At 39.2% G+C, this 24022-nt stretch overlaps 1 protein-coding gene across 1 annotated transcript; it reads right to left on the reverse strand.

Annotated features, from left to right (window-relative positions):
• Window positions 1-2731: 2731 nt before the first annotated feature.
• On the reverse strand, window positions 2732-17386 carry LOC104268953 (WD repeat-containing protein C2orf44 homolog). Its single transcript, XM_009869972.1, has 3 exons — window positions 15467-17386; window positions 6565-6685; window positions 2732-2898 (listed from the first exon to the last, which is right to left on the reverse strand). Exons 1-3 carry the CDS (start codon window positions 17384-17386, stop codon window positions 2732-2734), a joined length of 2208 nt encoding a protein of 735 aa, XP_009868274.1.
• Between the last annotated feature and the right edge of the window lie 6636 nt (window positions 17387-24022).

The raw sequence follows: 24022 nt of genomic DNA on the forward strand, positions 1-24022 counted from the left end.
CACCAAATTATAACAAATCCAAAAGTTCATTAAGCATCGCAGAACTAAGTTTTTACATTTTACAGCCAGTTACTTCCCGAAACTAATTGTTTTATTATCTGTAAAGTTTATTTGCCTCTTTTTTATCTTCACCAAACAAAACTGAACCGAACCAATCCAAACGAAACCAAACCAAACTTTGATAGCCATTCAAAGAAGCTACTTTCACTCGTGATCTTCTGAACATTCAGATTTTTTTTCCAAAAGAGTAATCCATAAAAAATTAAAACAGTAATGTGACAGACTGACAGGGATAATTGTAGGTTCTGAGGCATCTCTGATACCTAGATACTTGGTGAACTCTGCTAGTTAAGGTTTTCACCTCAGAATTCTCCTTTTGGCTCTTGCAGAAGCACTTAGGCATGAAGATGACAAAAGGTGGAACATTATTACTCTAACAGTGAGGAAGACCTTATGAATGATATATGTAATGAACTCAGAGAAACCATACAGTACAGACAAAAGTATCTTGATGTGTCATCAACTCATTTTTCCTCAAGTTCATATGTTTAGAGTGCAGGACAGTTCCCCGTCGTGCATTTTTTATGTTTCGCTGGCCTCGTTTTAGGTGGACCAAACTATGGGGCCACCACCTGTAAAAGATAATATTTGCCAGAAGTTTCCTTTTAGTTCTTCCTTCAGCTGAGCCTAAACAGTCCTTGAAAATATATCCTGCCACCATTCTAGTTAGCTATGATTAAGTTTTATTTTTAATTGGCCATAGAATAAGTATTGTAAATATCAGATACTGTTGTGAGACACAAGGATGTTGTCCAAGTGTATTTGCAGGATTACAAGCATATGCTGCTTCGAAATGTGCTGTCCTTTAGAAATCTGATCGTGCCTTCCCTGACCACACTGAATCTGTGAACCTTTCTGTTATGTGCTTGATTTCAATGATTTGTGCCGAGTTCAGTGAAGGAAATGATGACTTCATGCAAATTTTCGAAATGGTAGTAATATAAATACCTTTCTGAATACAATTTTAATGCAAAGTAGAAGACAATCCAATTAACCAAATAACTTTAAATGTGTTTATTAGTTAAAAGGTCAGATTTATTTTGTTTGTGGTTTGTTTTTTTACAAACGGGAATGCTCCTCAAGACTGCTTAAAAAGTTGTTTATGAACAAGGTGATACAAATATACCCAGCTGCATTGCAGAGCTCTGGTTGTAGCTGATTCAGTATGATGATTTCTTTGTTTCTTGGAGGATCCTTGCATGAGGAGGACATTATTTAATTCAATGAATTGAAATTCTTTCTTTATTTCAGGAATTGAAACTGTTCCTCATGAGAATTTGGGCTGCATCACCGCAATGATACTAATGCCAAACCTCCAAACCCACTAAGTGCCCCCAGACCATAGATCTACCTTCTCGATCCAACCTTGTAACTGGATTGAAGCATATCTGTGCCCTATAAACAGGTTTGCTATGGTTCCCAGCCAGGGCAAAAACACTCTCCAGGAGTATTAACAAGACTCAAAATGCACAGTTTGAAAAATAAGTCATAGTAGCTTAATAAGCTTAAATAAATCACATCCCTGTTATGTTTCCCTGACTGGACAAGGGGAAGCAGACGCACCTTTTTGTGGTTTCTTCTGAGGCCTGTTCAGCAGTACAAAATGCTGGGCCTCACACACACGGCTACTCACTACGCTTTCCCTGTCTCTTTGCAGTTAAAGGAAGAAAGGTGGGAAGTTCAGTCAGTTCTTCCCTTATGCCTATTATTTCTGTCACCATAAGCATGGCAGTTTTATTTTCATGAATCTGTCTGCCTGCTTTTCAGGTGTATCTGCATTGCCTCTTGTCTCTGAGCATAGAGGTTATCTGACTAAATGGAAATGTTTGCATTTAAGCTAGTCACCCTTGCTTACTTTTGGAGTCAATGAAAAAGAATAGGCACTTACTTACTTAGTAGGGGTGGTTCACCACAGTCGGTTTTAGAAATCTTTGTTAGGGCATGAGTAATCTATAGAAGTGCTTTACCTTTTTTTGCCTGATCATACAGGAGTCTAGCTGACAAGTTCAGTGTAGACACCTGCATTTAGCCAAGTGGAATTTACATTCAATGTCTTTGATCCTTAATTTATCTTGTAGGGTTATTTCTTTCTCTTCTGCGTGCATGTATAAATCTACATGCTCTGTAAGACACTGACAGGAGACAGCAATGCAGCCTTTTAACATTTTCATATAAAAATTAAGCATTTCTGGAAACGTTGCAGGTTTCCATGGGATCCAACTGGAACAGCAAAGAGAGCCTGAAGCAGTTTCCCTTCCCAGTTTTTATAAGAATATAAACGGCCTCTAGTTGTATTTTCTTCAGCTTTAGTGTGGATCGTACACCCAGATTAGCTAGATTTGTTGTTACTGCGTCATTTTTAGCATAATATTGTTTCTTCAAGAACATTCTGACCACAATTAAAGTAGAGGCTAGTCTCTGCTCCTCTCTGCTGACAGCCATTAATAGCGACAGCTGGGGTAAACTTCACTCCGGGTCCGATCCTTCGGAAGGAATCATGAGGGTCCAGCAAACCCTAGGATTTAGCTATAGTGTAACCGTGACATGGATTTTACAGTTAAAAATATATTGGAAGTTGTGAAGACAGCTTTCTAGTCACTCAGTTTCTGACACTGCAGAATATCTCTTGTTGTATTAGAAGTGAAGGTCATTAGCGTTCTTGATTCAGAAATTATGTCACTCTGCTTGGTGGTCGCATTGAAATGCTTTTTTTGTAGGAATGACCTCCACAGACTTCTGAACTGTCAGTTCCGTCCCTTATGATTATCTCTTGTGTTGCTTTGAATATTAATGGCACAAAGCCGTCCTTGTCTGCAGTCAGCACAATCCAAGAAGAGCCTACAAAAATTAAGCAAAAAAAGAAAATAAGCGTACTGCTCTGGTTACGTAAAATGCACAAGCACGTTTTAAAAAGTCAGGCAGCACGCAAGCAGAGCCTGCTTTCTTTTTGTGCACTAAAGCCTTATTACCGTAATGACATTAAGGTCTGACAATCCATGCTAAACACACCTTTGTGCAAATGTGAAGAGGGGCTGAATCAAAGGTCTTTTGAGTTGAGGCGCTTTGTCCCTTACTTAAATTAATATGAAAAGCAAGATGCACCTTCACTAGTTCTGATAAGCTGTAAGTATCTCCGTTTTCTGCAAAGCCAGCCAGCCTTTCCACGCTGACTTTTGTTCTAGTGACATCTACTTCTGCTTATCCTTTTTGCTCATCTGCTCTACCCAAATGATGAAGAGAACATAAAAACTCAAAAAGCTGGCAAAGAAAATGATTGTGCTGTATTTGTTCTAGAAGGAAGTAGGGGTTTCTCCTTTACTGTCAAGCCAAGATTGTTCAGTATTTTTTCAAATTCATATGGCAATTGGAAGTTACACCTTGAAGATGATTTATGAAAGATATTATGATTTTCAAAAGCCTATATAATAAAATTACTTGTCCTTTAATTATTTATTGAATCTTCTTATAAAGAGAATGAACAAAATCTGAATGATATTTTTAATCCTTTTTTTTCCTGAAAAAAAAAAAAAAAGAAGAGGCAAGATTTAAAAATAGAGACATCAAAATTGTTCAGATTAACTCTCTGAGTTGCATAGAAGCAGAAAATAAACCTACCCCCCACCCTTTGGTTTTTACTTTACTTTGCAAGTCTGCTTGAAAATGTGACGGACATAGTTTTTGGTAGCAATTCTTCTGTTTCTTTTTGGACTGGATATTGCAGTTCTTATAGAAAATAGTGAATTTTCTATTTGTCTTTTTTTTCAGTTTGACATTCTATGAAGAACAAAAAATCTATGTCAAATGAAAAGCATTGTGGGAGCCTTTGTATCACATATTTTTCCTAAAACATATGATCCTCTCCTTACTGAACAGGGGCATTAGCTGGGTTGTGAGGTAAAGAAAGCCCTGATATGTTCTGTTGTTGAAATGTTTAATTTTAGTAGATGAGATTGTGTTTTGAAAAGGAACGTGAAAAAAAGAAGTGTAGAAAATTCAGAAGAACCATGCTTAAATTTTGTCAGTCATAACTGGACAAGGCAAATCTCCCCTCCTTATGCTGTTAGCAAAGCACTTTTCCAGGCTGACACACTATTGCGTGTTGTCGTGTCACCTGTTACATCATAAGAAGATTGTCATTCCAAACCATGAGTCGTTAATCTTCTGCTCTTAATACTTTCTTTCTAATTCTGGACAGACTTCAGATTCTCTAAGCGACGGGCCTGAAAGTGGGAATTCCACTGTCCGAATTGATAGTTACATTGTCGGTCAAAGTGATAAAGCGTGCTCTTTTGTCATACTCTTGGGACTTGTTATTTTCATCCGCCGAAATAGTTGAAATCCTCTGTGTGATTGGTAACGCTCGCTTTGAAGTACGTCCCACAAAACATTTCAGTGGTGAAAAAGCCTTGTGCAGAATTTTGCTGTGCTCTGCAGAATGGTTACAGTGATGACCTGCTGAAAAGACAAACTCGTGTGTACTAATACTAGAGCACTGTATGACAGGATATATTTAGTTCAGGTAATGGTATTAGAGCCCTGAGCTTAAGGTACAAACAATGAGGCCAAGTTCATTGCTGGTGTGATTCAGATGAGTCTGAATTTGGCCCACAGTTGTAAACTTTTTTCCCCCAATATATTCAAGTTTAAGTGTTTATTCATAGTTAAAAATGCCATGCTGTCACTGCAATACAAGCACACTCTTCATTACATCCCCTTTAATTATATAATATTAAAAGATGGGAGTGTTATTTTTAAAGATCACTTTTAATATTCATGCCTTGTGGCAAAATAAAGCTATAAGGATATAAACCTGTGCTGATGAAAACTGAATCAAGACCTACGTCATTGCTTCTGCCCCAAAACTCATATTTTGCAGGATTGTGGCGAGTTTTAGAAAAATTCTTGTTTCAGTTTTTCTTTTCACTGTCAACAGACTCAGTTTCAGGAGAATGGAGCACCACATTGAACAGAAAGAGGGACACATTAGGATGATTCTAAGATGTTGCCTTTTTGATATCTCTGAAGTCTAGTGCATGAAATTCAGGAGTGCTGTTCTAATTAAGCATTCAGCTGTTCTACAGAGCTGAAAACAGATTTTCTCAGGCCCGTTAATTATTATTTTCATACTGAATTCTAAACCTTTTTTTTTTCATTGTGAACATTTGTTTCCAAAATTGAGAGCTGGAAGCACAGGCCAAAACTCTCCTTGCCATGCGAAGCTGCATTGTGTTACCGCAGAAGCCTGCTGGGAAATAGCTCAGGCCTCAGCCGCAAGTAGAATTTTTTCATATATGCCTCCACTTCACTGTGCAGTTGAGGGAGATTTCTGACAAAAATATGAAACCTGCATGTCCTTATCTTCTGGAACAACTCTCGGAAACTGCTGTAAGCCAGAGGAACACTGAAATGACTCACTGTATCCTGGATAAAGGCAGCCTCTCTGTGTTTTGTCTGGAGCCCCTTTTCTTAATTCTCATGGTCTCATCAACAACAAGGACATAAAGAGAATATAAATGGCAGAATGATGCCTATTTTACATCTCTTTCCCCACTGTCCTTGATGCCAGCACCAGTAACAATCCAGGCCTGGTTTCTTTGTCATCAGTAAGCCTATTTCATAGCAGTCTGGTATGTAACCATCATTATTTAGAAGACTATAGCTTATATTATCGTTTTCTTTTTGAATTCACCAACAGCTGATTTCATTTCTCATAAGACAGAGCACACCTATTAAGCCAATATGTCTCAGCCTGTCAGGGGTTAAGACAAGGAGTAAGACAGAGCAATTTATGGATCTCTGAGTGTGGAAGCCAGGCAAGGAGATCACAGTTATAGACAGTAACTGTGTACTGTGAGATCATGATATACTTTGACTGTGATGAAAAAGCCATCACAAGCATTATAGAGAAATGGCTAAAAAATTGTGTGTACGTTGCTGAGAAGGTAGCGTACATGAACTCACAGGGACAAGGTAACTCAGAGACCAGTCTGGGGGTAGGCTTTCCCTAGCTGCTTCTGTCCCTATAAATTAATCCATGATGGGTGGTAGAAATGTGAGATTGGCTAATTAGAACATTGAACTTCATTATTTATCCTACATTAAAATAATCCCAAATGCTACATGATACATATATATGAATTTTTCTTCAACCTGCTCTCTACTGTGAGGTTTGCAGCATGCTCATAAAGACAGTCAAAGCAAAATGCCAAAAGGTCTCAAGGAAGCTTTTCTATTTCCAGGTAACACAATTTATTGATTCTTTTCTCAGCCTTCCTCTCTAGTGGCATCTAACATACTACTCTGGTAACAGGTAGTTCTGCAGTTACTTAGCGTTTAAGTGATTTCAAAAGACACCCTGCCGTATTTCAGATAAAGACCACAGGCCTACCAAAAAAAGTTAACTGTCTCAGTTTACTATAGTACAGGGTAATTATTCTACCATGAATGCCTCTTTATACTAAAAACCTCAGGTGAAACCAGGCACCAGAAACACAAAGACCGTACCGTGTTTCATTTCAATAACGGGCAGATCAAACAGCTGCTGGACTAAATTCAGATGGATCTTGCCATCACAGAGGAGAACGTCTTTTGTTTCTTCAGTAACTGCTCCATTTGCAAAACTTTTCTTCAAATGCATGCATGTAAAAGAAAAGATCTTGTTAAACACTTAGACATTGTGCCTGAATTCTTTTAATAATTCCTCTGCTCTTACTACTTTAGTAGTTTTGCTTTTTCTTTGCCTGTCTTTGCTACTATTTACAGATGAAACTATCATGCAGCGCAATTCTAAGAACAATCCCCTAGTCCCGTGTGAAGAGGAATATGCCTCTTTGCTTTTTGCTTTGTGTGCTTACGCAGCTCAAAAGAGCATCAGCCCCGTATATATAATGAATTAGGTCATGCGTATACGTGTCCCTTGGGCCTTTCTGCCTGAAGAGTCAATTCAGTGGAAGGGAATATATCATGTCTGGAATAAAGTTGTCCAAGATGCTACCAGAGCAAATGAGTTGTCTGCTCGGTTTCAGTTGTACACTTGGGTGGCTTTGATAGTCATTGGTCAGCTGTTCCACCCCGGTAAAATAACCTCAGTTCTGGCACGAGAGAATTGCAGAGAGACCAGACATAGCAGCAGTCTCTCTGAAAAGCTGTCAACGGGGTAGCTTGGGAATCCTGTCACTTTGAGAGAGAGGGAATGGATTTGCAGGCCCGGAATTCGCTCTGACATTCACTAAGAGAACACACTTGAATGTAGAGATGGCCTAACTCGCGCTTCACAAAGTTTAGCTGGTCTTGAGGGTCGACGCCTTTGTGTTCCGTCACCCTGATTACTGCAAAGTGCAAGGACCACAGAACAGTTGGGTAGTATGGTGATGGAATGGGCATATATTTGCATTTACATTTTCCTTTCTGCTATAATTCAGAAGTCGTTTCGGCATTAAAAAATTTCTGGTGATTCAGTGCCATTATAAACTAGATATGAATTGGACATTTTCTTCTAAACAAACTTGCTGTGCTTTGTCCTGTGAATTTCACATTGTTCTTTCCTCTGCATACTTTCCACCTGTGTGATTCCCATGTGTGATGGCTTTTGTACCTTTGGCATCCCTTATGTTTGCAGTACTCCCAAATTTAACATATTTGCTATTTGAATAACAGTCTATTTATCCCATTTCCTAGACCTTTCTGTTTTGTACATTCAGAAGGGATCCAAGTGTGTGTTTTAGGGTGAGCTGAAAAGATGTCACCTGTCCTAACCACTCTTCTAGTCCTACCTGGTCTGTTTCTGCTTCATACCCTTGGATCTTTCTTGCTAACGTGAAATTTGCAGTTGAATGAATTCACAACTGCATCTTCTATCCCTGTGCGTAATAATCTCACCTTTAACTAAAAAAATGTCTTTTAATGCTTGTCTTATTTTCTAATTGTGCTATCTTTTGACTCAGTCGCTCTCTCAGTGAGCACATGCTTTATTTGCTGTGTAACAACCTTTCTAAATCCATTACTTCCATTTTTGCATACATAGTATGTATGCTGTCATGCAACCACATTGGATTCTGTAAATCAGAATGTCTGCCAACTGTCGCAGAAGTATTTTTTCCCCACTATCATAAACTGGCCATGCAGAGAGTTTATGGCTGATTGTTATTTATTTAGGTATTATGATTGATTAAAGATGTAAGAACCGTCAAAATATTGGTTAAAAATGTAAGCTTTCCAACTTTCAGAGGTCTTTTCCTAGATTTTTTTGGGCTGGAAGGGATCTTAAAGATTGTCTAGTTCAAATTGCCCTGCCATGGGCAGGGACAACTCCCACTAGACCAGGTTGCTCAAGGGCCCATCCAGTCTGGCCTTCAACACTTCCAGGGATGAGGCATCCACAACCTCTCTGGGCAACGTGTTCCAGCGTCTCATCACCCACATAGTAGAGAACTCATAGTAAAGAACCTCATAGTCAAGGACTTCTTCCTAATGTCTAATCTAAATCTATCTTTTTGTCTCTTTCTCCATTTCGTTTCTCCATTCAAAACAGGCAGAAATTTGTTGCTGTGTAATTAATAGGGAAATACATAAGAAATGCATCAAAGAAGTTCAGTTTTCTTAGTTGTAAACATATAGTAACTTTTTATTACAGCTACAACTATATAACAGAACTACTTTGTCATTTTTAGATCCTTTCAAATTATATGTTCCTACATGCTACTGAACCTAAATACACTTCGAACTCAGTGGGCTAAATGTTCAGCAGTGAGCTTGTGCTTTGCATTTACATTGCAGAGATGCTGTTTGCCTGCACAGGCGTTGGTGCAAAGCTTTTCATTGCCACATGTGGTGGGTTAGCACTTCTAACAACTACTATGTTTTCCTGCCTTTGGTCTGAAATAGCAGAGTTAATGAATTATAGGAAAAGGTGGACTCTAAATGAGACAGGCACATTGCCTTGATGGGAGGGGTTCATTTCTTAATGTTGATACGCTTCAACTCAAGAATAATCAGAAAACAGTCTAGCTCTGCCTCTGTTGACTTGAAATCAGTTGAATGGAAATGTACACTAAGGATGGATTCATTCTAGTGTGTTTCCTCCTTGGCCTGGCAAGTTATTACTGAAACAGCCTTTGGAAGTAGAAGACATTTTTGTATATACAGAAATACATGGCACGTATTTTTCATCCTAACCAGTTTTTCAAGTACAGTCCTCAAAGCTCAAGTTTCAGAGTTGTCATCTGTCACTTGTGAGTATTCGTATTAGCTATTCTACCTTTGTCATATACTTCTGTTTATAATGGTAAAATTAATCATCTTTACATTTATTTTTGTCCTCTGGAGAATTCTGTCAGGTCAAGAATCTTCCTCTGTTTTAATCCTATAATTGTTTAGCCTTTTTTGTTTAATGTTAAGTGGTGATAACATGCCTTCTCCTAGAGGAATCTGTTCACACATGTCATAGCATAGATTAATTGATCTAAACCCATGCCTCGTTGAGAAGTAGGTAGGTGTTAGTATTTCCTTTCTATAGATGATCAAATCATTACGCAGAAAAATTAAGAGATTTACTTAAGGTCATGGAAGTAAATTGTTAGATGGAGTTAGAAATACAGGTAAAATCTCACCTTAGTACTTCCCATTTTCCAGCCTTAACCCAAAGACAATTTTCTACTGAAATCTAAATTTAATCCACAAAATATGTATCTGGTTTTGCTATGTTACTGTTTATCTCCAGTCAAAGCCAGTTTTCAGATTAAAATCCTTTTCTGTTAGTTGTTTCATCCTAAACCTAAATTTATCAGTAGACTAAGAACATACTAATCACAGAAGAAGCAGATATATTTCCACAGACGTTGCATATTTTCAGATTAAGTTTTTTTAGCCAATTTCCTGTATTATGTCAAGTCCAACTCTCCCTCAACAAAAATCCATAGAAAGAAATCGTCAGTTCAAGAATTGTTTTCCTTCATTTGTGTCAGTCTGTCGCTTGATTAGATTTGACAGTCTATAGAGGGTCTTCTGGGCAGCAGCTTGCCTACCACAGCATTGCCAGACTGTCCTTCAAAACTCAGGTTTTGGGATGCAAATATATATGAGAAGAAAATAATGTACTAAGGCCAAAAGGGCTCCTGGATTAGGTGTTACAAACCGTGTGTCTGCATGAGAAACAAACCTGGCTTTTACCACCTCTTTGAACCCCACTGAGCAGTCAGCTAGTTCTGCCTCGACCTTTTTCACTTTTTATGTTGTATTTCCTAATGCCCTGCCTAAATGCGAAGGTCATCTTCATGAACTTAAATTCAGTAACTGATCAAATAGTGAGGTAAATAAGAATATGCTACCAATCAGCAATGTTTTTGCTAACGTGGGGTTAGTGATCTTGTAGTCACTTAACACGTGCAAACATTTGTCATCCTCAGTTGTTTCCAGCTAATGAGTATCCAGTTTATAGCCAAAATTCCTTCTAATAATCCTGGAATACATCAGTAGGTGCTTCATATTAGTTCATTTCAATCCATTTTTTTTTATTCTGGACGCTAAGGTCATCAAATTACAGGTGCAACATTCTGATCCTCTGTTGAAAATACTACTGACTTTATGCCATACACAGATTTTATTAGCATATCCCATCAGATCATTAATGAAACTTTTAGGTTATCTTGAAGACAAATCATGAGAAAATCCACTAGTAAATTTCTTCTGTTTTCTTTGATGTTCCTATAACTGTTTGCTGCCTTCCTTCCATCTAATTCCGTAACCATCTTAAATTTCTTCTATTAATCCCAGTTCTCTCCTGTTGAAGAAATAATTTCCCCTGTGGCACAATTTCAAGTGCTGTCCTGAATTACGGATATTTAAAATATTCTTTGTATCCATTGGGTTTATAATCGGTTCTTCTATAGAGGAAAGGTATCAGGTTAGTCAGTCCCATCTGTGCATTGTGAGAGGAATAGCCCTGTAGTTGTTCATTTTCTTAAACCTTTGATTTTAGCTATTTGTGTTGTGCTTCAGTGGTAATATCAGTTCTGATGCCTTAGTACCCAGTAAGCAGCTTGCTTTTGCCTTGCCCCCACATTCATTGCGTGGGATGAGAAAAAAACTAGTAAATTAAATAGATGCGGGGGTTCTAGCTCAAAAGCCAGTGAGAAGAGAATTAGACGGCTAAGGCAGAGCACTGAAGAGGAATGAGAACTATGAATTTTGACATTCAAAGTACTGTGTCTCGTCTAGCCGGGTACGGCATTGCCACCGGGAGTACTCGTTAGGTTTGGCAGCCTGCGCTGCTCCCCTTTCCTGTCGGGAGTTTTCATTGCTGCCGTGATTCCTGTGTGATTTTTTGGCAGATTCCGATTTTATTTTGGTGGAAGTCTTGTTATCTTTACTTGCCCTTATGTGGGACCTTCCAATTGCAACCCCAATTAACCTGTAAGAGAAGCATAAGCCTGGAAAATGTTTACGTTGGAAGAGATCTGAGGTGCCCAGGGGTGCTTAAAACCCAGTGCAGTTTGCATCTGTAGTGCACAACAATATTTCAGACGATATCATGCCAGGATTTCTCTACTCTTGGCTCCCTGTTAATAGTTCTGCAACTCCTATTTCAGGTATATTGTCATCTGATATACCCTTTGTCCTCATGCTTGTGTTTCCATGGGCTTTATATTTTGAACAGGTTTTTTTTTTAAACTTAGGTCTTTATTTTCTTTGCATGGTACAAAAGCTTGGATTTATTTTTGATGTTATATATTCCCTTCCTTTTGTGTCTGTGTATCCAACAAACTAATCATCTGCTCAGATAAAAGGTGCTGCGTCTCCTCTACAAACCCTGCTTGTCTGCTATTGATCAGGTTCGGAGCGTTGTTGTCAGAAGCTGTTCTTAACAAATTCCTCAACCTTTGCTCAAAATGTTACCTAGGCATTAATCACTCCTTCTCTTGACTACTGCAGGTCTTTCTTTTACAGTCATCCTAAATCTCTTCCTTCTAAACTTCAGGAAGGCTGACTAGTTTCTTACTCCAGGGAGCAGTCATATCACCCTCCTCGTCCATCATTTTCATGACTTTCTTTCTATTGCTCAATTCGAGTCAAAATTGCCCTCTGGATTTCGGAAAGGTTTGCGGTCTTTACAGCTGATCAGTGCAGCCTGGTCTTTGCTCATTTTACTGCGCCACCCTTGTGCACTCCTCCTTTCTCTTTACTTCATGTGTTCCTGTCAGAAGAGCTTTACTGCCATATGTTTGGATCTTTTCTGTTCATCTCTCAGCTCTGTGTAAAACAAATTTTATTTCACAGCTGACCTTGGCAATAAAGTTTCCCACAGTAAATTGTATGAAGGTGCTATAAAAGTACAAATTGACTTGTTTACAATTATTGGTGAGTGCTAAGAAAAGGAAATCATTGTAACTAATTGCTGAAAAGATATTTATTTCCTGTTTAGTTATGCAATATGTGCTCTCAGTGATACACACTTTTGACATAATACTGCTTGTGCGCAAAATGTCGGAGTTTTAAGACATTCTTCAGATTAAGATGAATCTTATTCCTCCTGGAGAGGCTTGCCTAAATGCCATTAATTTCAAATCCAGATTGGCTTTATTTCCACTGTAATTAGCTTTTGAATGAGGCTAGTTTAAATATTCTGCAGCTGTTTCTTTTCTGGGGGAAGAGGATGATAAAAGTATCTTTTCACAAAATGAAACAGAAACAAATCTGCGACAGATCCTCATTTCTTCTCTTTTTTCTCTTTTTTTTTCCTTTTAAAATAACATCCTCATATTGCATTTGTCTGTCTGCCCTCCCACACTATCCTGAATCACAAGTCTGTATGTGATGAAAGAGAAATAATATTTGCTTTTCAGGGTTGAATGATCAAGTCACCTCTGGTGGCTGAATGCTATTACACAAGTGATAGTGCAGTGACATTTCCAAAGTGTGAGTGATCGTGTTTTTCTTCTGTGGCTATGGGCTACAAAGAATATAAATTCTGGTAGTTCTGCATGGATGTGGCTTCAGAGGAGTTATAGGCAGGTTAGCACTAACAGAATAAACAAAGGTTTTGAAAACTGTTTAGTGGGCAGACTTTATGAATTATTAAGTAATGCACATTTTGGTTTGTATTACGGTTTTCTAAGCAGAACTGGAAACATAAAGATGTCAATAATGCTTCTGCTCCACAGTGTTCATAATGGCCTGTTAATTATTGCTACATTTTTAACTATTATGTTTTAAATTTTCCTTTCATGTTTTTAATGCATAAATATAGTTATGCAGTACTGATCATTTTATTTTATAGTACAATAGATTTCTCAATCAAGACTGAGCCTCTGCCGTGCTGGGGATTATACAAACACTTGAGAAGACATGCACTTGGCTGAAAAAAATGGAAGATAATGGTCATAGTATTGACTGGACTGCAGTGTTCCTAAAGCTTAGAATGTTTTCCACTGGCTGATATTTATATCATAAGGCAATAAAGCTATTTCCTGACTTTTTGCACTGTGAACAGAGAGCCTGGCTGGAACCACAGCACAGCTGGTCTCTGAGCTCACGGAGCGCTAATCAACTCCTGAAGGAGGAACAAGGTTTAGATGTCTGAATCCAAACTAATCAAAACAACTATTTTCTGAGAAAATTATTAGCTGCCTATGAAGCAAATATTTCCCTGTCTGTCTGGAGGCCTTTTTGCCATCAGTCTATTTTTCATTATTTTGTGGCAGCATGCTGTGATCCTGTTAGATTTCAGAAGAGGGGCTGAGCTAGGCGAGGCATTAGTTGAGACTTCCACAGAAAAGGAATGTGTTGGAAAGACATTAAATGGCATTTTTTTCTGAGTCATTATAATGTGGTACTAGTGGTGCTTTCTGCTGGTTCAGTGTGAAACTAACCTGTTCAGATAAGTAAGTGTCTTCCTTTCTAAATGCAGTTAGTCTAGCAGTATTTCAGAAGCACAAATAATTTGGGTTTTTTTGCTTCAAAAAAAAAAAAAAGGTAATTAATTCTTACTACTTGTGACTTCAGATTAATGTTATGTGTCACAAAGAAAACTTCTGTTTGGAAAGGTTAATCCAAATGAATCCAAGAGATAGGGCTGCATTGCTCAATAAATAAGTTGATTTATGTGAAGAAATCAGAATTAATTTGAACATGCTGGGAACAGAAGGGCTTGCTTCCTGGCAAATAAAATCCTAGATTATTTAAAATAGACAAGTTCCTTTTTTCACCAGAATTCGTATAATATATTCAAGTTAAATTATTGAGTAATTCAGATTGAAAGTTTTGCTTTTATCCAGAGTATCTACCATACTAGAATCTGCTTAAATGCCAAGTAAACAATTGCTAAAAAATAATTAACATGATTGAGTTGAGTCACCGTTCCCTCAATGAGTGTTTAAGCAGGGGTACTTAGATGTGTATGTGGATTCCTTTAAAGTAAAAGGAAGTCAAATTTGTTTGAGAAGTGCATACTTCAGCATTACCACAATCTAATGTATTACTTTGACATAATGCTGCTTCTGTTGCACTAGATAAGAGTGCATTTGTTACTGGCATCTATACCCTGGAGAGACCCCAGTTTTAGCAACAGTACCACAAGCGTTGACATGACCAAATATATTATCAGTATGTAAATATTACTGTGAATAACACTAATAGCCAGAAATAATTACCCAACCTACATTCCTTAGTTGAAAGTCTTATTGAAGCCAGTAGGAATTTTGCTAAAACACGGGTGGGAGAGGAACGTGATGATTTGAGATTTGTCTCTTTATTTATTGAAATAATAATTACACGTTGACAGATTTTTCTATCTGTTTTCAGAAAATTTGAAGTGGTAATGTGTTTTACAAATTGACTATGTCCAGCTCTTTGAAGATAAATGGTGAGAAATTTAAGCAGACATAAGCCAACTTCATGTCATGCCTGTCTGATTTTTCTGTCAATTGATATTCGATACTCTGTTTCAGTCGTCATGAGAATCTAGCTTTCTTGAAATTTCGTATCTGAACTCAGGTTTGAATTTATGGTGTTTCGTGTGGGCTGTTATGCCACCGTACTCGTAGGCTGATCTCTACATTAAACCTATAAACCTTTTGTACATTAACAGCTGTTTGGCTCTGTTCTATCTCTTTGACAGATGCACACAAAATCGGCTGGTATCCAAGACAATTGTGCATAATCAGAGGAGAACAAACAGACACAAATCTCCCATGTGAAGTATCCTCTGAGTTATCCACATTACCCTGAGTCATTGTTTCAGTGACAAATTAGAATAACATTTTACACTAAGCTTGCTGCCAAACTCAGGTTACATTTCTCATGGACTGAAAATAATTAAACTGCATGCTCTGAATTTAAAGCTAAATTAATGCAAGATTGTTTAAAAATTCAGTGTCCTATCACAATGTTTTTAAGGTGACAAAAAAGTTACCTGGTAAGTGATATGAACGATAGGTGGTTCTTGCGAACATGGATAGGCTAGAGATATCCTCCTCCCATTTTTAGCGAAGTCCGTTATTTCAGACAGACTCACTTGTAACTCGTTGAAGCTGCCACAAAGTCTCTCTAAATTTCTAGATATGTGACTCATTCCTCTTTCACTTGGCAAATTGTTGTTTTTAGGAGAACTTGATGTTTCTTGGATCATGTTGAACTGCACTTTAGGGGAAGTGGGTCTGCTGGAAAGCCTGGTGGTTGTTCCAAAACCAAGAAGAGACACGGAACGATTGGTAGGTTCAGCATCCAGTGTTTCCAAAGCCACCGAGGGGTCGCCTGGGAGCCTTTTTTCATCTGGGTCACTCACGCTCGATGACGAGCTCTGCTCATAACTAGGGCTCTTTACTTCTTCAATGAGTCTTCTCCTGCCACTAGGAGACTGAATAATTGTGGTTTTTGGTACTAACAGCTCCCTGCTTTGAGGCTGGTCATCTGTAGCAAGATTTTCAAAGAACTTCCTTTTTCCAGGTATATTAACAGAGGATTCAAAGTTACAAAACATGTTTTGCTTAGTCTCAGGCAGTGCTGAAGAAACTTCTTCCAGCATCAGTTCTTTGATCATCAAACGCATTACATACCTGTCTGAACTTGAAGGTGGAACTAGATTGGGCTCAGGGAACTTTTGCTTGCCAATCAGAATCAGTAGGAGTTTATCAGTCAAAAAGCAAAGGCCCTTTGGTCTTTCATTTTTTTCCAGCTGGATTTGTTGAATATGAGGCATGCAGGAAGAGGTTACTGAATACACCAAAACAATGTTAGAAGTATTAGAGGCTACTGCCACAATCTGAGCTCTAAGGTCAAAAGCCATTATATCTGGAACCAGAATACCTGGGATGGTGACTTTTCTGGTGGTGGTTACCTTCCTCTCAAAAGTCACCAAGATCAAGTGAGAAGAATCTTGACCGTTTGTTGGTGCTGAGTCTTTGCGTCTCAGGGTAATAAGAGGACTGGGATCAGACCGACGGTGGTTTGCAAGGATATAGCTTAAATCCACAGGACCTGATGAAGAAGAAGCAAGTGAATCAACACCCGATCTGTCTGAATCTGTGGATTTTCTTCGCAGGTCCATGGAGTATTCCTCATCGCCAAGCACCAGAGCAGACTGTGAGGTTAAAGAACCAGTTTCTGTACCAGATGGCGTATCAAATGCAATGCCCGCATTCAAACTACAGGTATTATCTAAAGGAAGCTCAGTAGCTACAGCAATCTGGAAATCCAGCGTGGCTTCTATTGCACAGATATAACCTCCCACGTCAAATACTGGACAAAAGGAACAAATGTTTAGAGTTTTCTGAGCGTCATCCCATATGTAGGAATGCAGGGCACTGCCTATAGCAACTACTAAACGATTACCATCCTTAGTCCAGCAAGCACAGTGGATAAGCCCGCTGCTTTTGATATCTGCCTTAACTCTGGTGTTGTCCGTACGAACAGTATGCAATACGGAAGCATCTCTTTTTGTAAGCACAGCCAAGACCTCCTTCTTCGGGTGCCAGACGCAGCCCTTAGAAAGCAGTGGCAGTGGCTCACCGACTTCGCAAGTCTGAGAAATCAAAGGTTTGTTCTTCTCTGCAGTCCTGTAGCCCAGCTGCCAAACGCTCGCGTGCTTTTTATGCTGAACAGCGAGCAGAGCTGGGGTGTCTGTCGAACAACATGGGCCCCAGTAAAGCCCATGAACGTGTTCAAACTGACCAACAACACTTGAGTCTCCGAACTTTAGCTCTCCGCTATGATAGTGTAAAGCAGTCAGTATCACTTGCTTCCCGTCTGTCCAGGCAATTCCATGCATGGGGTGGATGGCCTGATATAAAGCATTGAGGCCGGTTCTCAGCAGCTTTGCCTTTCCCAGCTCCATCTTTTTAAGCTTTCTGTTTACTGGTGGTTGTTCCAAAGTACAGAATCCATGGAATTCACTTGCAGATCATGGTGATGAAAAAATTTTCTCGTATCTCCTTCCTTTTCTTTCCAGAATCAAGATGGTTTTTCTGCTAATAATCCAAGAGCCTATATTGTGAACTCCTTCTCAGTAAGCCTGCAGCTGCTCTTCTAAGTGTAAATCCATGTCAAAGCTGCTTTTGCTATGTCTTTTCCTGGGAGGAGTTACCATCTTCATGTGATGGCTAACAAGGTTTAACCAATTACTGTACGTTTTCGTAGAAGTCTATTTTTAACTCTTCACTGCTGGGAATATATTTAAAAATAACACTCTAATACCCGACCTTCACTGAATGAAGGTCTTCGGGGAAGGCTGGAGAGAGATCGTACACTGTTAAGCCTAAGCATTAAGCTACAGCCTGAAATAATGACCTGACACTTCTTTCAGCCAGCCTTTGAAGGATAAAAGAAGGTTTAAAAATACCTGAGAACGGTACAAGGCAGAGTGCAATCTCTGATGGGCAGCATCTTTCAAAGATACGAGATTCCAAGTAGATGTAAAAGGAAAGTGGAAAAGCAAAATCATGTTGTCTTCTCTTAGTTACAAGAGAATGAAGGAAGGTGAGATTTTTTAAAAAGCCAAATAGTCTAGAAGCAAAGGCTTAGTGTTGATTTTACTGGGAGATATTTCCTAGCCACAAATATATATCCGTTTCTTTCTTGGTCTTCCCAGCCACCTGTATCTGAGGACTGTTTCCTTGTCATATAGCCAAAATGTGAAGAGGAAGCCAAAATTCTCCTGTCTCTCTAAACTCTGTGGTTCCAACAATACGTAACATAACATCATGCAAATACGCTCCAGATGACAAAGACACAACCAATAAACTAATGTAACAGCGTGGGGCTCTCTTTGGTTCAGCTCCATTGTTTCAGGGCCAGAGCTCGTTCGGATGAACTCCCTTGGGTGTCTCCACTCTTCCCTCCTCAGCGCATCCTTTTCTGGGCTTAGCTTGGACAGAGCTTGCAAAGATATAAATTGTCAGAGTGGGATTCATTACTGAAATATCACCAACCACTACCATTTTCAACGTCCTAGGATATCTGAGACAGCCACTGTGGGCTTGCAGACATGGCCTAGGACTTACAAAAGAGTAGTGCCTTTTTGGAGTGGCAGCTGGCAGCAAAGAGGTGATCCCCAGATAGTCCCTAGACTGTCTTTAGAAGCATTAGAAGCTTATATAGAAGGTAATTTAATCCCATCCTCAGCGTCTTTTTGTAGTTTCCCATTTTGCCAGCATCTCCTTTCTGCTTTAATGTAACTTGTGTCTCTTGCTGCTTACATCTAAAAAAAAATAAAGTGAATAAATTAGACCTGGGCAGAGGTTTACAAATTATTGATATAGCCACTGTGGTTAAAGATCTAAGACTTAACTGTACGCATTCTCCATCTTTGGCTGATTTACACTTTATGTAGTACTACCTGGAAAAAACAAACCTCTTGCTGAAGGCAGTTGGACCCCTGTTGTAAAATATTTTTTAGTATGCTTTCTTCAGGTGTATTTACTGAGGATAGTGAAGACCACTGAAGAACTCCTAAATCTATATAATGTAATCAGATTGTATTCTCATTCACAGTTACTTGGCTTATGTAGATTATTTCACAAAGTTTAGATTCAAAATCAAGACTTTTTGATATTCATCCAGGGTGATCCAGGGGTGATGACTGGAATAAGTAAAAATAAAAAAGTTAAATATGCAGACTAGAAACCTTTTTATGGAAGACTCCTTGATTTCTCGTTCCTGTCTGTTCTTGCCATAAACCTGTGGTTTTTAATGATTTTACTTTACCCATTGACACAGATGCCCAGGTCACGCTTAAGCTGCCGTAGTGCCATGCCCGTGTCACTGGGAGCTCTGACTGTTCTGTACTTCCTCAGCATGGCAGCAGGATTATTGTGTCACATATTTTACCCGTAGTGGTTATTATAATGAATAGATTACATTTAAATACAATCCCAGCAGCTCCACAAATTTGCAGAGTCTGTATAAGATGTTTTTGTTTTTCTTTAAAATAATCCTACTTTGCTCTCTTCTGGATGTATTTTACTGAAACTGATAAAGCTATTCTTGAGCACAGCCACCTCATCTACATTCTGAATGGTGCTTTAAATACCATAGCAAAACTATGTTGCAGCTGGATTCTAGCAACCTAAAATCTGTTTTGGATGCAGAAGCTTCTGCCTCAGTATGACTAAAATACTCAAATGTTTCACTAACGACGATGGGTGTTCTGCCAGCTCTGCAGGCATCTTGAGATCTTGGACTGTTCAAGTGGAAGATTGGACTTTCTTTGCTGTTTTTTTTTCAGTTCAACATCTCTCCTAGGATGCATTTGCTCTTCAGCAGTGTCTGTGAAGAGGGCAAGACAAGGCCGAATCTGTGAGATTTGCCAGTAATGGAATCATCCTCAATTGTGGAATTAAGGACGTCTCACAGATGCTGGGGTCTTGAAAAATATTTGTGTCAGAGCCACAGGAAGGTTTTCATCCGTCTCTGAAAACATTAGGAAATAGGCCTTCATCTGATGTACTTAGTTTTCTTTCTAATTAATTCTCTAAGATATCCAGATATAAAAATTACAACATCTATAAAGTTCCGCTGCCATGGTAGTGAGGTGGTGAGGCAGTGAGGCGTAGTATGTTCTCAGCTGATTTCTGCTTTGTCCAGTGTTCTTTTTTCCCCAAACTCTGGCGTCTTTGGTTCACCGGGATAATTATCTTCTTGTTTTACATCCTGTGGCAGAATTCTTCTAGAAAGTCTGAAGCCAATCCATAAAGATGCTTAGCAGGTAAGGGCTTGCACGGTTCCTTTAAAGCAAAGGGGGTTCCGAGATTTCTGAATAAAGGAAACTTTGTAATCCAACTTCAGTGAATGTGAGGCGGGGCCCACTGAGAAACCAGACTCATGGAGAGACACAAAACCACTGACGGGTTTGCTGTGGCCTTTTTAAAAATCTCTGAGGCTCAGTGTTCCTTGAAATCTGCAGTTTGTACACACCACAAAGCCTATTCTGTAGCAGTCAAGTTTGAACCTCAGGCTCCGTTTAGGATAAAATTGGAGGATCTCAAGGAAAATTTCCTCTCATGGTTCATTCCGTGGAGTTTTCTTCAGTGGGACAGAGTAATGTGGGCAAGAAACTTCTGTGAAAAGACGATCATCTAGTACCTCCATAAACACTAAATATGATAAAACCAATTTGAGACAAGAGTACTTTTCAGAGTGTATCTTTAAAAAACTATGTAAATAATGGGAGAACTGTAAAATAAACAAGGGGGAAAACCCTCATATGTTACAACATAATTACAGAATTTACACAAGTTATACTCAGATTCAAAGCAAATTGCAGATGCAGGCACAAGGTGAATAAAAGAGACAATGAACTTTGATTTGGCACAGCCTCATTTTTAAAAAATAGAATAAAAATAGAGGGGAAAAAACAAGTTCCCCTCATCCGGTTAGCGTATTTTCTGGAAAAAAAAATAGTTCTGTGTCACCTTGGCATGTGCAAATGAAAGCTGGTAATTAAAAACTGTCCTGGCAAAACTACAGTTTTCCTTTGAGATCCAAGACAGCAATGCGAAGAGTAATCTGTTCGTAATCTGAGACACTCCAGTCTTTACACTGGTACTGAGGTAGATTCTGATCCTATTAACATCTCCATGCCTCTGATTAACTTTTGTATAACTCAGATCAGAATGTCACCCATGGTTTAGACAGAGTGTTTCAGCTGCTGGCACCTCGGCTGGCTCTGTCCTGTCGAGTGATTCCAGCCAGCCGGTCTCTGTCGCTTTGGAGGAGATGGTTGTTAGAAGTTTCATAGAAAGTCCAAAACAGAACGTCACCCCCTGAGCTGCACAGAGCTGTCTGTTAGTAGCCATGAGTTCCCACGGTTCCTAATGAATGTTGAAACATTAATCCAGCCCTCATCATGGCAGAGGCTGAGCTACGCTTTTTTATAATACTGATTTGATATTGCTATTTTCCCACGTTGTTATACTTACTATTCACCTGTCTTGGGAAGTGGTGAATACATTTTGGGTTCAGAGCCAGTAAATTCCAGCTGCTTAAATGTATTTACCTGTCTGTTTCTTGTCCAGTAGTATCTCAAGATCTCTGGATCTGAGTTCAGTGCCTTGCTGGAAAAGCTGAGATTCAGACTTCTTTTTCTCCTTTATTCAAGGTAAAATAACTCTTTCTGGGCTAAGTCTTGCTTCAAGTTAATTAAGTTGATGATAATATTCCTGGTGACTTCAGAGGAAGACAGATATATCTCAATATATAATAAAAACTGAAGAGTAATACTTTTTCTAATGCTAATTTAACTCAACTTTACAAAATGTCTAATGCTTTGTGGTATTTTTACTTCAAAAATATTTCTATTTAAAGCTACTCACCATGACTTCACCAGTTTAAGTCGATGTGTCATTTAGTTCAATACTTTCAAGAAACTTGAGTAACGTATTTACTTTTCCACGTTGACATTTCTTTGCCTTGAGATCTGATTTTAAAAAATAGTTATCTGTCACAAGCTAACTGGAACAGAATGTAAAATTGATGCACAGTTAATAAAGATACAAAATACGTAATCTGTCAGAGCAGATCTCCTGATCACACTATGTAAATCAGCGTTCTTTTGACAGTGATATGTCTGTGCTGTTACTGCTCTCAGAATGGGATTTAACCTTCTAGCTAGCACATTTTTGTGTGTATGTCATGTCAAGTGGGCAAGATCTAATGGAAATTGGTATTTTTTTATAAATGTACTTAAGAAAACTCTTAAGTTTGGTTAATTAAAAAGAAACACTTACGCAAATTATTATGTAAAGGTAAGGCCCTGATCGTTTCTCTGCAGGCTATATTCAAACTAAAGAGACTTCAGGCAGTTTCTTTCTAAGACTATTTCTTTTATACTTGCAGTGCCATGGTCTTACCCTTCTTTAGTGACTGCCTGGGCCAGATATAAGAGGATAGCTTGATCTGTCCTCTGCTAAGTAGAGGCATCTAGTATGGGGACACATTATGGAGGACATGCTGCTAGAGTACAGACAAAATCTTGTAGAAGTTCACAGATTCTGTGAACTTGCTTCCACACTCAGTAATACACTGTCAGACGGCAATTTTCCATGTCTTAAGTACATGGCTGGCTGCAGGAAGTCTTCTGACGTGTGACCTCCAATTCTCTGAGAACCTCCTGGATCTCAAGGAAGCCACCAGAGGTGCTCCCTCGTATTGTTACAACCTGAGCTATCCCGTCAGTCTCGCAGGAGTGTTGTCAAAAGTCTTTCTGATGTTTATGGAACACTCTCTCTTCTGTAATAGGCAAATATTGTGCAATTCTAACATAGCAGTCCAGCAAGCTTGGAGGAGTAAAGTTGGTGAAGCATTTGTTCATCTCCCTTGCCTTTTGTGGCACAGGATGAGAGCAAGACTTCTGATTCATTGGCGTGGGAAGAAGAGAAGCAAATCTTTTCAGAAGGCTGCTTGATTCTTGCTCGCGGCAGGACCATTGGGCTCAATGTTCTTCTGACTTTCACAATGCTAAAGCAAAATAGGTGAGGAGTTAGGAAGGAAGGAAAACACACAAAGGGTGGTTATGCAGACGTGGTCACAGAGAATGAGACTCATTTCTCATTTAATTGTAGGGGTGGCATTCGCCTCACAAATTAATATTTCTATCTGGAGGTATATACATTCGTCTTCCCACATGAAAGTAGTACCCAAGCTCCCATTAGGGCAGAGTTAAGCCTCAGCTCCCTAACATATCTCTAGACATACACACTATAGTTGTCTAAGTCAAAATAATGACCCTGCTCAAGTGCATCCACTGCAACAAGTACGGCACAAGCAACGGTAACAGATGCTTCTCCATTAAGTCTCTTAAGTGTCTGTATACCAATGCAAGAAGCATGGGGAATAAGCAGGGGGAATTAGAAATCTGTGTGCGGTTGGAGAACTACGATCTCGTTGTGATTACAGAGATGTGGTGGGACAACTCGCATAACTGGAATGTGGGCCTTGATGGCTCTGTCCTTTTTAGGAAAGACAGACCAACAAAGCGAGGTGGTGGAGTTGCTCTTTACGTGAGAGAGCAACTTGAATGTACTGAGATCTATCCAGGGGCGGATGAGGAGCAAGTCGAGAGTTTGTGGGTAAGAATGAAGGGGCAGGCTAGCACAGGTGATACTGTGGTGGGTGTCTATTACAGTCCACCTGATCAGGAGGAGAAAGATGATGAGGCAGCTGACAGCAGCCTCTCAGTCACAGGCCCTGGTTCTCATGGGGGGGCTTCAACTACCCGGATATTTGCTGGAAGGCCTACACAGCCAGTCAGTCACAGTCCAGGAGGTTGCTCGAGTACATCGATGCAACCTTTTATGAGGACATAACCAGGTGGACAGATGATGTCTGTGCAGTGGACATGGTTTATCTGGATTTTAGTAAAGCATTTGACACAGTCTCCCACAGCATCCTCGTAGGTAAACTGAGGAAGTGCAATCTGGATGAGCGGATAGTGAGGTGGACCGGTAATTGGTTGAAGGGAAGAAGTCAGAGTTGT

The sequence above is a fragment of the Apaloderma vittatum genome, unplaced genomic scaffold, assembly GCF_000703405.1.
Source record: "Apaloderma vittatum isolate BGI_N311 unplaced genomic scaffold, ASM70340v1 scaffold9425, whole genome shotgun sequence".
NCBI lineage: Eukaryota > Metazoa > Chordata > Aves > Trogoniformes > Trogonidae > Apaloderma > Apaloderma vittatum.